Source organism: Saimiri boliviensis, chromosome 18, assembly GCF_048565385.1.
Source record: "Saimiri boliviensis isolate mSaiBol1 chromosome 18, mSaiBol1.pri, whole genome shotgun sequence".
NCBI classification, from domain to species: Eukaryota; Metazoa; Chordata; class Mammalia; order Primates; family Cebidae; genus Saimiri; species Saimiri boliviensis.
The window spans coordinates 27,421,166-27,434,289 of record NC_133466.1 but is presented as its reverse complement, the minus strand read 5'-3'; the positions used below and the strand labels follow the sequence as shown (position 1 = coordinate 27,434,289).

Below are 13,124 nucleotides of genomic sequence, written 5' to 3'. Positions count from 1 at the left end.
CTTGACTATTTTGAGTACAGCAATACAAATGAAGTTTGTACTGTTCTCAATATCTCAGAGTGATTATAGATATATAATTGTGGGCAGAAAATTTTAGATTTCAGATATGAAGGAATTCTTATCACTAAAATAACATTTAAATGCAAAGCCAAATAAAATGCAGCCATTTTCTTTTTGTTTCTCACACAAGTGAACACAAATATCCTAAAAGTCACAAAATATTACTTATTTTAAGGAATTATGTGGACAAGATGGAATGAAGCAGGCAAGAATGGTTAATAACACACTCATCAATGTAAAGGCAGATTTATATAGGGGAAGTGGCGACACATCATTTAGATTATTTTATGTGGGATACAAATGATCATATAAATGCTATTCTATAAAAAATATGTTGCAAATTATTTTTCCCTAGGAAAGCTAGAATAGTTTAAACGTGAGAGCAGTCAGTATCCTTGGGGTCTGACAATGGTGTCATAAAGCTTCTCTCTGATAATCCTGATAATTACTACAATTTATTAAATATTTTCTGTCCATCAAATGCTGTGCTTATTACTCTATATGCGTTTTCTCATGGAATTCTTATAAACCCCAGAAAAAGATTCCTCATTTCCATTTTATTAACTAGGAAACAAAGGCATTGAGCAGTTAAGGGGCAGGTCTAAATTTACAGAAACAGTGAGAGTGTTTTAGAGTTATCCACAGAAACAAAATCAATATGAGTTTTCATATATATATCTCGATATACAGGTATATGAACAGAGATTCAAGAAACGGGCTCATCTGATTATGGGGGCAGGCAAGTGTAAAATCTGTAGAACAGGTTAGCAAACTGAAAATTCTAGCAAAAGTTGATGCTGCAATCTTGAACCTTAAGGCAATCTGGAAGCAGACTTCCTTCCCCTTCAGAAACCTGAGTCTTTTCTCTTAAGGCTTTCAACTGATTTGATGAGGACCACTCATAAAACAGAGGGTAATCATCTAACTCAGAGTTTAACTAATTGAAATACTAACAACATCTAAGAAATACCTTCACAGAAATATCTAGACTCGTGTTTGAACAAACAACTGGGCCCCATAGCCCAATCGGTCACATAAAATTAAGCCTCACATAGAGACAGAGCTGCAATTTGAATGTAAATCAATTCACTCTAAAGTATATGCAATAAGCCAGTGTAGGATCTTATTTCCCCACATTTCTGCTTCAGAAAATAATTTACAATCTCAAAACACTAGTCACATTTCAGAGAATGGCTTGAAGTCCCAAAACATCTGTCTTGAAGAAACTGGAAAGCCAGGGAAACGAGTTTAGCTGTAAGAAACAGATAATAGACAGAAGTGAGAGCCGGACCAGCAGGAAGAGTGACAGAACTGAGCTAGACCAAAGCTCTCTATGGAGTTCTGTGGGGTTCATGCCTAGAGCTGGCATGTTGCCAGAGGATCTCGCAGAAATAAGTTATCGAAAGTGGTGGGGACATAAGGCTGGAGGATGGTGATTCCCTCTTTCTGCTCTGCTCCCATCCCGAAAATACCACAAGTTAAGAAAATATTCTGATTCAATCAAAGTGGGAGCAGTTTAGTTATTTTTTTTATGGTTGTACCATCACTTTTTACATTCACAATTGTGTGTGTATGTGTGTGTATGGCATTTGTGTGTGTGTGTGTGTGTGTGTGTACAGCATTTGTTAGTATGTGTGCATTTTTTTTTCTTCTATGATATAGATTGTTAGATAATTATTGTCTGAACTTTACAGATCCTCAAACTGTATGCATGGGAACCCTCCTATAAAAATAAGGTTATCAAAATTCGAGATCAGGAATTGGAATTTCAAAAATCAGCTAGGTATCTTACTGTATTTTCCATGCTGACATTAACTTACATTCCATTCTTGGTGAGTGTATGTCGTATTTCCTGTTTTGATTTTCAAATCTGATTTAGAGATTTAACTCCAAATTACTTGGAATTAAGATGTATAAAGTTAAATTGTATGTATCTGAATTAAAATTTAAAGAAATACATTCATTAACTTACGTGAATTAGAGAAGAAAAGTTGTAAAAAAAAGGAGAAAATATTGTATGTGTTTTAATTGGACTGTATTTTAAAAATACAATTAGATTTTACTTTTCTGTAAATTTCTCAGATATTTCATATATGCCTCTAGCTCTTAAAAATGTAATCCACATTTCAAAGTTTCATTTCAGTTTTAAAGCGTAACATGCGTGATTAATTCCTTTTAAGTAGACTCAAAGGGCACATTAAATGTAGTTGAGAAGTGAAGCAACATTTACTGTATTGAGTTGTTGCTGAATGTCAGGTAAGTTACATACATTGCGTTATTTCAATTTCATAATAATAAGGCATTATTTTCATCATTTCACAAGAGGAAATGGAAGTCCAGAGTAGTTGGAAACATCCTCAAAGTTATAAAACTAGTATTTAGAGGCTAATTTACATAAAGTGACATTATTCTCTTTCTACTATACCATGTAATACGCATTGGGAATCCCATGCTATTTTAACTAGAATATAAATTGCCTTGGGATATGAAGCCATGGACAAAAGCCAGAGAAAAAGCAAGCCACATGTAACCAGAGCATGCATCAATTTTAATCAAAGTTGCTACTCTTTGTGGATAATTTAAATTTTTTTCAACAAACATTTGAGTATTATGGAAGTGAAAGCAATATATACATTTGGAACACATTGGTAAAACCATCCAAGATGTATTTGCTTAAGCCCGGACTACATACATGACAGTAAATCCATTCTCATTCGTGAATGAATTTTCCCTGCCTTTTCTAAATGAAACTTATAAGAACAGATATAAATCTTAGCCATGGTTTATTCATAACTTCCTCAGTTAATCTTATGACAGAAAGAAAGCATAATTATTATATAGAAGTCAGAATGTATGCACATGCAACTGGAAAATAAGTTTATGTAAAACTGAATTTTAAAGAAAAGATGAACTGGTATACAATGTAAATGGGAATAACTGTAGTAAGAATATAACATGTCTTAAAAGAAAAGCTCTGGACTATATGTTCTCAAGGATGTCATTGTCCAAGACACATGATTTTATGACCTGTACTAAAATATATTTTATGTTCTTCAGCAAGAGTACTAAATTTTAGGAAAGAAACAAAATTATTCAGGTTTTCTTTTTCTCATTTTTGGGACTGTAACTAATAATGTTGTTATCAGTAGAAATTTGAAGAAAATAACATATCTCTATTTTTTAGATGTCCCTGGCAACATTTCATGTTTATTTCTTACTGAATGAAGAAAACATTTTAACAGCCACTAAAGTGTTCACATCGATGTCTTTGTTTAATATTTTGAGGATTCCTCTGTTTGAGTTACCAACGGTGATCTCAGCTGTGGTCGAGGTACATACAGAGTACCTAAAACTAAAAATCATTCCGCTACTGGAATCTATGCTTTGGGACATTTTGTTTCTTTGTCTTTTTATTTATTTTATTTCACTTCATGTGGTTGTTTAACGCTGCACTCAAAATTAGTCTTCCTGAATTAATAAGTAGTACAGAACATTATAGAATAAAAAGAATCATGTCTTCCTTGCTTGTGTTTTTTCCCATCAAAGTGACTTTTAAATATTTCAGTATATTATTTTGTTTTCTTCTTAAGTGTTAGATTCTCTACTTAGCATTTTTAAAGCTGGTGTTAGCCACTATGCCATCACAGGATTCATTTTCTGTTTCCAGTGGAAAATTTTTAATTAGATGCTTTATATGAAACTGGATCAAATGTTTTCCCAGAGTTCAGCAGCATTTCATCTATACTGAATGAATAAGCAGGGAGAAAAGCACATTGATAATATCAGTCAGCCAACAAGCCACACGTGAGATATCTGGGTCAGCCTGCTTTTAGTTGTAATCCCTAGTTCCTGGAGGCTAGATAGAATGAGTAGATGTATGCTAAAGCCACAGGAAACCCAAAAAACTTCCTCGATCCTTTTGCCCTGAGATTTCTGGTCACATTTTTTGGATGTCAGGTTTGAGTCATCTGGCCATTCGCCATTGAATTCTTTTCCTCAAATCTGAATTCATAAACAAAGTGACTATTTGCTGATTGGAATCATCCCTTTAATCTGAGAACTTTCCTCTTTAAAAAATGTTATTTGAAAAAGGAGTAACATAATTGAATAGTAAAGACAAATAAAGCCATTTTTGTTACAACTTTTTAATGTTATTTTTCTTAAAATAACCAACAGAGGGCGTAGAAGAACCACTAATGGGATGCATTTAGCTTTGATTTCATAACACACTTCTCTTTGAAAAAAAAAAAAAAATGTCAGTTCTTAGAGTAACACTTTTGTTCTACATTTGAAATTAGAATCTAGCTAAAGGTCCGGTATCAAAGTCTTTTCCAATTCCTAGCAGTACACTGCTGCCTTCACTTAAGGAGAACAATTTTCCAAAATGGAAAGTCAGAAAAAGCTAGCTGTATGTTCTGATTTGACACACGTGGTAAACAAAACCACAACCTAATTACGTCTTATGTGCTAACAATTCAAGTCCCCTAGCACAAAGCAAATAAAAATGTACTAGAAATTTTATGTGAGTCAGTTTCCAGAAAACAGTTTAATTTTATTTATCCTAATGTAGCTAAACATTTTATAGCTATTTTACCATATTACTATTTACTATTTTAATTACCATATTACTATAGTAATTAAAATATATTCTATTTTAATTACTATAGTAATTAAAATTACTATAGTAATTTAATTACTATAGTAATTAAAATATATTTACTATATTACTATTTACTATTTTAATTACTATTTACTACTTTAATAATTGAATATTATTATTGTCAACATTATAGTTTTATTTACCATCAGTAGTAGAATTCACTCACCAATCTTAAAGTTGCTTTTAAGACCTAATTTTTCTACAGCACAAGGAAACACCACCTCGCACCTGTTAGGATGGCTATTATCAAAAAGTCAAAGAATGACAAGTGTTGGCAAGGATGTTGAGAGAAAGGAACCCTTGTATACTATCGGTGGGAACACAAATTGGTATATCCGTTATGGAAAACAGTATGGAAGTCCCTCAAAAAATTCAAAATAGAATTACCATGTAAGACAGAAATCCCACTTATGGGTAAATATCCAAGGGAAATAAAAACACTATCTTGAAAAGATATACACTCCCATGTTCATTACATCATTATTCAGGAGCCAATATATAGACACAACCTAAGTGACCGTTGCAGATAAACTGCTAAAGAAAATACAGACACAGTTTAATAGTATTCAACATGGCAGAATACTATACTAAGTGAAATAAACTAGACACAGAGAGACAAATACTATATTATCTCACATATATGTGAAATCTTAAAAAGTCTAACTTATGAAAGCAGAGTGAAGAAAAGTGCGTATTAGAGCTCAAGGGTGAGATTGGGTGGGGTAGGTGAATGAGATGTTGATTAAAGATTATAAACTTCCAATTACAAGATGAATATATTCTGCAGACCTAACGTACAGCACGGAGACTGTGGTTAATATTAGTGTACTGTACAGTTGAAAATTGCTAAGAGAGTAGATGTTAGGTATTCATATACACAGGAGAATAAAGGTGTGTATGTGAGGTGATACATAATATAATTAGCTTGATTGTGGTAATTATTTCAAAATGTACATGTATATAAAAAATCATGTTGTACAACTTATGTATAATTTTTCTCAATTATACCTCAAAGAAGTTGGGAAAAGACTATTCTTTCTGTGATTATTAATTGGCAATTATTATGGTTATTCTGGAATAATGAATCGGATTTTTGTTTCTTTTTCTCATACCTTTCCGCATAGATGACATTAGTTTTGATTTTTGATTCTTGAAACAGCCCTTTCTCTTTAGGAATGAACATATTTATAACATTAAAACAATTCAAACTATGTTTGCTATATTTATCTCAATATTTTTAATTTGCATAAAAATTCTACTCAGGCTGTAAAATGTAATAAATAGTTTTTAGTTTAAGTTCTACTTGAACCCCAGATAAATTCCATCTGTGCTTATTTTGATAGACAAGGATATCCCTGGGCCGTTTGGAAGACTTTCTCAATGCCAAGGAGCTTCTTCCTCAAAGTATTGAAACAAAATATATAGGAGGTCAGCTCTTCCTCTTTGCATTCATTACTTACTTGACTTCTGGACTGAAGATAATTGGTTCTAAAATGCATCACTGCATTTTTTTTTCTTCCTTAGATCATGCTATTGGGTTTACAGATGCTTCTTTCTCCTGGGATGAAAGAGGAATACCAATTCTAAAAGAGTAAGTCATGGTTTGGATATTTTTTTTAATGTTAATTTTGGGCTCTAAAATAACTCTGTATTTTTGTTTTTTAGAGCTTTGCAATAAGATTAATATATTAAAATTAATAAGACTTTTAACCTCTCACTTTACTTTTCATTTTCAAGGTGATTTTGTTGTCCCTTTTTCTATAATTTCTTCTACCTGCAGCACTTTATTGATCATTTGTTTGCATTTTGGAAGGGTAGGTGTTTGTAGAAAAATGTGAAAAGCAGCAATTTCAGGGATGGTGCTAAGTGCTGCATACAGTGACTTATCTAGGAATATATATTAAAAACAACCATAACAAGAATTTCCTATATCACCTCTCTTCCTTTTTTCTCATGCAGCTTGAACTTAAAGATTCCAGAAGGAGCTTTAGTGGGTGTTGTAGGGCAAGTTGGGTCTGGAAAATCATCCATGCTTTCTGCCATTCTTGGGGAAATGGAGAAACTTACTGGAGTAGTCCAAAGAAAGGTAAAATCAAAAATACATTCTTTCAACATCTCCTAGTGTAACCAGCTATAGCCAATTTGTCATTAGTGTCAATAAGAATTTATCAAATTGAATTGAAGATGCAAGTATTTAATGGGTATTTCTAGTTTATAACAAACATTTCAATTCCATAGAAATTGATTAACTACGGGTGGATGAGTAACAGAATTCTGATCTCCAAATACACCAGCAAACCATTTATAAATGCTTATGCTAATTGTTTGATGACATTAACTGAATTGCAACCAATTACAGAGAAACGAAGGTGATTTATATTGTAATTTGATTAGGTATCTAATTATTATTCAGCAAGATTCCCTAAGTAATTACAGCAATTTCATTTCTAAGAAGTCTTATAGCCACTCACGGGTAGGATCTCTGACCGAAAATAAACCTGAGAAAAATAAAGATATTAATAACGTACATTTAAGATTCAGCCTCAGGACCATGGAGAGGTCCGCTCTTGACTAATTGTTCTATTCTTAAAGGTTGATAATAATAAGGATTCAACAAGTTCTTTATCAGTATCTTTATCTTTTGAAACAGTAGACTACCCAGTGAATTTTTCCTTGGATGTAATCAACTCTTAGGTAAAATACTAAGCAGCCCAATCTTTCCTTCTTACCTGTGACAAGGTGAATAAGCTCTATGTATCTGAGATCACTGTCTCTTCACTCTTAATTTTTTTCTTTCCTCTCTTGGAAAAGTCAACTCTAAATACTTTTATTTTTCCTCATGTATTTGTTTATGCTCTTACATCTTTCCTGATTCCAGTCCTTGGGTGACTAATTTTTTGTTATTCTTTTTTTATCTCAACATTACTGTTAGCTAGTCTAGAAACAAATATGATTCCTATGACTTTTTCTGATGATTGCACTTAATGAACACCACTATTTTTTAACCTTAAGTATACTACCTTTGTACCACTATGCTGTGCATAGCAATTGCAGTTAGCCATTTCTCTGTATTTCAAGATGGATGTACCTTTCCTTGGGTGTACATTACAAACATAATGTGTGTCATATTAATTTCATTTTTGTTTAGTTTTTTTTTTTCAGCTATTTTCACTAAGCAATTACTGAGCCTATGCTATGTGCCTAGCATCTAGTGCCAGAGAAGTAAATGTGAATAAGATATGCCGCTCTTCTTTCAAAGGTCGTAGTCTAGTGAGGGAAATACCATGATCAATTATAATAAATGTCTAAATTAGACAAAAATGAATTAAAGCATAAAAAACAACAAATTCTGTTTTGAAGTGTTCAAAAAAGAATTCGAGAGGAGGTTGCCGTTTATTTTTGATTTGTTTTTTTGTTCTTTTGTTTGTTTGTTTGTTTGTTTTTGAGACTGAATCTCCCTCTGTCACCCAGACTGGAGTGCAGAGGCATGATCTTGGCTCACTGCAACCTCCTTCTCCTGGGTTCAAGTGATTCTCCTGCCTCAGCCTCCTGAGTAGCTGAGACTACAGGTGTGTGCTACCACACCCAGCTAAATTTTTTTTTTGTATTTTCAGTAGAGCTAGGGTTTCACCACGTTGGCCAGGATAGGATCTGTCTCTTAATCTGGTGATCCACCTGCCTCGGCTTCCCAAAGTGCTGGGATTACAGGCGCGAGCCACTATGCTCGGCCAAGGTCTCCTTTTATTTGATCTTGAAAAATAATTAGAAATTGATAAAGATAAACGTATTGTTAATTCTAGATTTCACTTAATTCATTAATAATTGTAATAAGCTGAAAAGGTTGGGGTGAGAATTGCACAGGATAATGTGCAAAGACCTAGCCTATTTAAAATCCTGGCAAAGTATTAGCTGGCTCTTTATGAATATGTATGATGATCATCATCTTTATTATGACTGTTGAGGCTCTCATAATAAGATTTAAGAATTATTTCTGATATCTTTGAATATTTTTGATTAAGAAGGTGTTCATAGTGATGAAATAAACTGTAACAATGCCATTATTAGTGGTAAAACAGAGAGGATGCTCTTTGTTTATGTTAAATTACAGATGCCCAGGTCAGAAGATATTATCTGTTTTTGTAACTGGTCACTGGCCTTCAGGAAGCTTTCGGCCTGGATTAGTGGGAGGATTTGAAGTATCACACTCTAAATTATTTCCCCAAATATTTTTTATTCAGAATTTGTATCATCCTATCTCTATTTAAGTAAAGTGAGCATTATAATGGCATTTTCAAAGTGCTTTTGTGTGCACTTTCTATTTTTTTGTGTTTTGGATGATTATTTTGGGGGGACATATTTTAATCCACAGTATTCAAACTCTAAGACTTCCTATTGTCACTAAGCTTTCTCTATAAACTCGCTAGTCTTCTCAGTATCAAAAGCTCTCACCAGGAACTGTTCATCAAAGTATTCAGTATTCAGTATTCTGTGGTAGAAACATCAGAGATTTGGAGACCGTTTTTGAATTCACAAAACTTCTACTATGGTTTCATTATTAAGAATGAAACAAAGTGTTTTCATTTGTATGTGAAAAGAAATAACAATAATGAAAGGGAACATTTCCATCCCTGTGAAAATTGATCAACCCTTTTTCAGCTCTTGTAATGCCAATAAAAGGCCATACCTTTTAATGTAGTAGTTTCTTTTCTTTTCTTTTTTTTTTCATGTTCTTTAGTTTTTTCTCCTGGTTTTTTATCCTCTGCACTGTTCACCTTGCTTAATATATAGCAAATATTCAAAATACTATCACTCACATGATGATTTAATATGCAGTTCTAAGCAAAGGTTAGATTATTCACTTCACAAGGCAATTTAAGAGCAATTCCTTTTGTGTTCAAGATCAGGTCAGATCAGAATTATATTGTTTTTGATCAAAAGCCATTCTGTGTCTTACATACTTAACAAAGAAGATTCAAAAGTTATTCTTTGATCTTTAAAGTAGTTGGTAGAAATCAAAAGGCAATAATGGTTGCATACATGTGTATGCCAGAAAATTCTTCAAGTGTCTGGTATTGTTACAGAGTGTGCAGTGCTTAAAATACTAAATCAATATTTGGATTGAGTCCATGGGGCAGATTGAAAGGTAGACCACTAGTACAAATACTGTGGGTTCTTTTACTAGAAAAGAATGGTTAGTTGAGAAGATATGTTAGGCAGCAGACTGTCATGTATTTAAAAATCATTTCAAGTCATTAAATTGTTTAAAAAATGAATTTGGGAGCAGTGATTAATGTAGAACACATGGAGATTTGCTACTCAAATCCTCCTGCTAGTGAGGACTTCTACATGCTCCAGCTGTGGGGTATGAACAGCACATCATCTCCTTCAAGGCTGGCCTGGCCTTCGGATAATGGCCTGGCCCAGGGTCCCACTTTTGCTCAGCCTGACTTGGGGCAGCTGTGATGACCAATTCCCTTCCATGGCTCTCTGGAGGATTAGCCAATGCTTTCTTGGTGTGGCTTCTCCCTCTGCCTAATCCCCTTTCCTTCTTTCCTTCCACAAGGGTTGATCCCACATAAACAACGTGCACATCAAAGTCTAATTCAGTGTTATAGACTGAATTGTGTCCCCCCAAATTTCATATGTTGAAGTTCTAACTCTTAGTACCTCAGAATGACTGTATTTGGACACCAGGTGTTTAAGGAGCTGATTAAGTTAAAATAAGCTCATTAAGGTGGGCCCTAATTCAATATCACTGGTGTCCTTATAAGAGGAATTAGGAGACACACACACACACACACACACACGCACACACACACACACACACACACACACGAGAGAGAGAGAGAGAGAGAGAGAGAGAGACCATGTGAAGCACAAAAAATTACAATCATCAACAAGCTAGAGAGTGGCCTCAGTAGAAATTCACCTTGCTGACACGTGATTTCAGACTTCTAGCCTCCAGAATCGTCAGGATAAATTTCCATTGTTTCAGCCACCCAGTCTATGCTGTGTCGTTATTGCAGCTCTAGCAAACTGACACACTCAGCATCTGCTTACAGAGAATATTACCAGAGACAGATAGCTTGAATAGAAGCTACAGTGAAAGTAAATAAGAAGCACAAAGTAAATCATTTGGAGGAAATTCCAATAAGGATATAAAAGATTTAAATATGGTGCCATGATCTGTATAATTATGTTTATCTATATTAAATTTTTTATTTCTATTTTAAAGCTAAAGAAGATAAAACCATAGTTTAAATATGTTACTTTATTGTGGTGCATGCAACTTCTCCTTTTCTCTAGTTAAGAATGTTTTTTTCTTTACCTCTGTCTTTTTTAGGGCTCTGTGGCTTATGTTTCTCAGCAGGCCTGGATTCAGAATTGCACTTTGCAAGAAAACATTCTCTTTGGCTCTGTCATGAATGAAGAGTTTTATGAGCAAGTATTGGAAGCCTGTGCTCTCCTTCCAGATTTGGAGCAGTTACCAAAGGGAGATCAAACTGAGATTGGAGAAAGAGTAAGGAAACCATAACTTATCATGTGAAGTAACAACCCCATTCAGCTGTGCTAATAAAATGTTGATGGCCTTTTTCCTGAAGTCTCGAAGGGCTATACAACTATAATTTTTAGAAATTTTTATTTAATTTCTATATAAGAGATGGCAGTATTAAGGACAAGTAATTATTTATAACTTACTGTTTGGAAAACAGATTAAAAACCAGTCAGGGCCGGACACGGTGGCTCAAGCCTGTAATCCCAGCACTTTGGGAGGCCGAGGTGGGTGGATCACGAGGTCAAGAGATCGAGACCATCCTGGTCAACATGGTGAAACTCCGTCTCTACTAAAAATACAAAAAATTAGCTGGGCATGGTGGCGCGTGCCTGTAATTCCAGCTACTCAGGAGGCTGAGTCAGGAGAATCGCCTGAACCCAGGAGGTGGAGGTTGCGGTGAGCCGAGATCACGCCATTGCACTCCAGCCTGGGTAATAAGAACGAAACTCCGTCAAAAAAAAAAAAAAAAAAAAAAAAAACAGTCAGAAATTCTGTTGTTAGTGTACATGTGGGGGAATAAAAGCCCATTAATTATATCATCGAACTTTTGTTTTGGTGGCTGGCACAACGCAGTCCACTTCCTAAAGAGTGACTAATAGTTTTGTTTGTTCCTGTAACTCTTGTGTACAAAGTCAAGTCTAGAACAGGAGCAAAAGAGCACCAGTCTCCTGCAGTGGCACCCGAGTCCAGGTTCTAAAGGAGCTCTGATACAACACTGTTACTAATGTGACTTCTCCAAGTTTGCTCATTCCTGCTTAAGTGGATCTTGTTTCCCAATCATCTTACTCTTTGTTCTATTTCATTTTCATTGTGTTGGTAAACAGTTATTACTCTACTCAGTGTTTTGGATTTAAAAATATATATATCATGAGTGGAAGTATGAACCTCAAGAGATTATCTCCAACCCCTGACTAAAATCTCCATTAATTAAACATTAATGCAAAAGCAGGTTCTGCCTACAATTCATGTGTGCTGTAAAGATAAATAAATAATCCTTATTGAGTGTTTTGAATCCCTGAAAAGAGAGTAAGCATAACATTGTTAGACATTTTTACCCCTGCCCTCATGTTATCTAATAACTGTATTATAGAAATTAATACATGAAATACATAACAAAATGTAGAATGTAGAAATATATAAAATACACCATGGAATATTATGCAGCCATCAAAAACGATGAGTTCGTGTCCTTTGTAGGGACATGGATGAACCTGGAAACCATCATTCTCAGTAATCTGACACAAGAAGAGAAAATCAAACACTGCATGTTCTCACTCATAGGCAGATGTTGAACAATGAGAACACATGGACACAGGGAGGGGAGCATCACACACTAGGGTCTGTTGGGGGAAAATATGGAAGGGACAGCAGGGGGTGGGCAGTTGGGGAGACATAGCATGGGGAGAAATGCAGGTATAGGTTAAGGGAAGGAAGGCAGCAAATCACACTGCTATGTGTGTACCTATGCAACAATCTTGCATTTTCTTCACATGTACCCCAAAACCTAAAATGCAATTAAAAAAAGAAAGAAATATATAAAATCCAGGATGAGCCAGAATTTATCTTGCAACTAGACTTACTTCATTTATAATCTATAACTTTACAGGTATATTTTCTCAATAGTTTTAAATACATTTATTTTTTTTCCAATCCCTGGATTTCTTTTTGCAACTTCACTGTCTCTAAGCAAAATAATTTCATGGATTCCCATCTCTATTTTAAAGCTAATGAAGGCAAAACCATGGGCTAAATATGTTCCTTTATTTTGGCACATGCAAAATGATTCCCCCACATGGATACTAACTAAAATGCAGAAATATGACTTCTTCAAACTTGTTAATACATGTT

At 34.3% G+C, this 13,124-nt stretch overlaps 1 protein-coding gene across 4 annotated transcripts in view; it reads left to right on the top strand.

Annotated features, from left to right (window-relative positions):
• LOC101048024 (ATP-binding cassette sub-family C member 2-like) overlaps positions 1-13,124 on the top strand; it is a 91,484-nt gene that overhangs the window by 30,243 nt on the left and 48,117 nt on the right. For 3 of the 4 annotated variants that reach the window (XM_003934319.3, XM_074389486.1, XM_074389485.1), the window contains 6 exons: positions 1,755-1,892; positions 3,245-3,391; positions 6,064-6,148; positions 6,245-6,311; positions 6,680-6,806; positions 11,064-11,240. In XM_003934319.3, coding sequence (XP_003934368.1) covers positions 1,755-1,892; positions 3,245-3,391; positions 6,064-6,148; positions 6,245-6,311; positions 6,680-6,806; positions 11,064-11,240 — 741 coding nt within the window. The remainder of the gene's footprint in view (positions 1-1,754; positions 1,893-3,244; positions 3,392-6,063; positions 6,149-6,244; positions 6,312-6,679; positions 6,807-11,063; positions 11,241-13,124) is intronic. The other variant, XM_074389484.1, reaches the window with a different exon arrangement.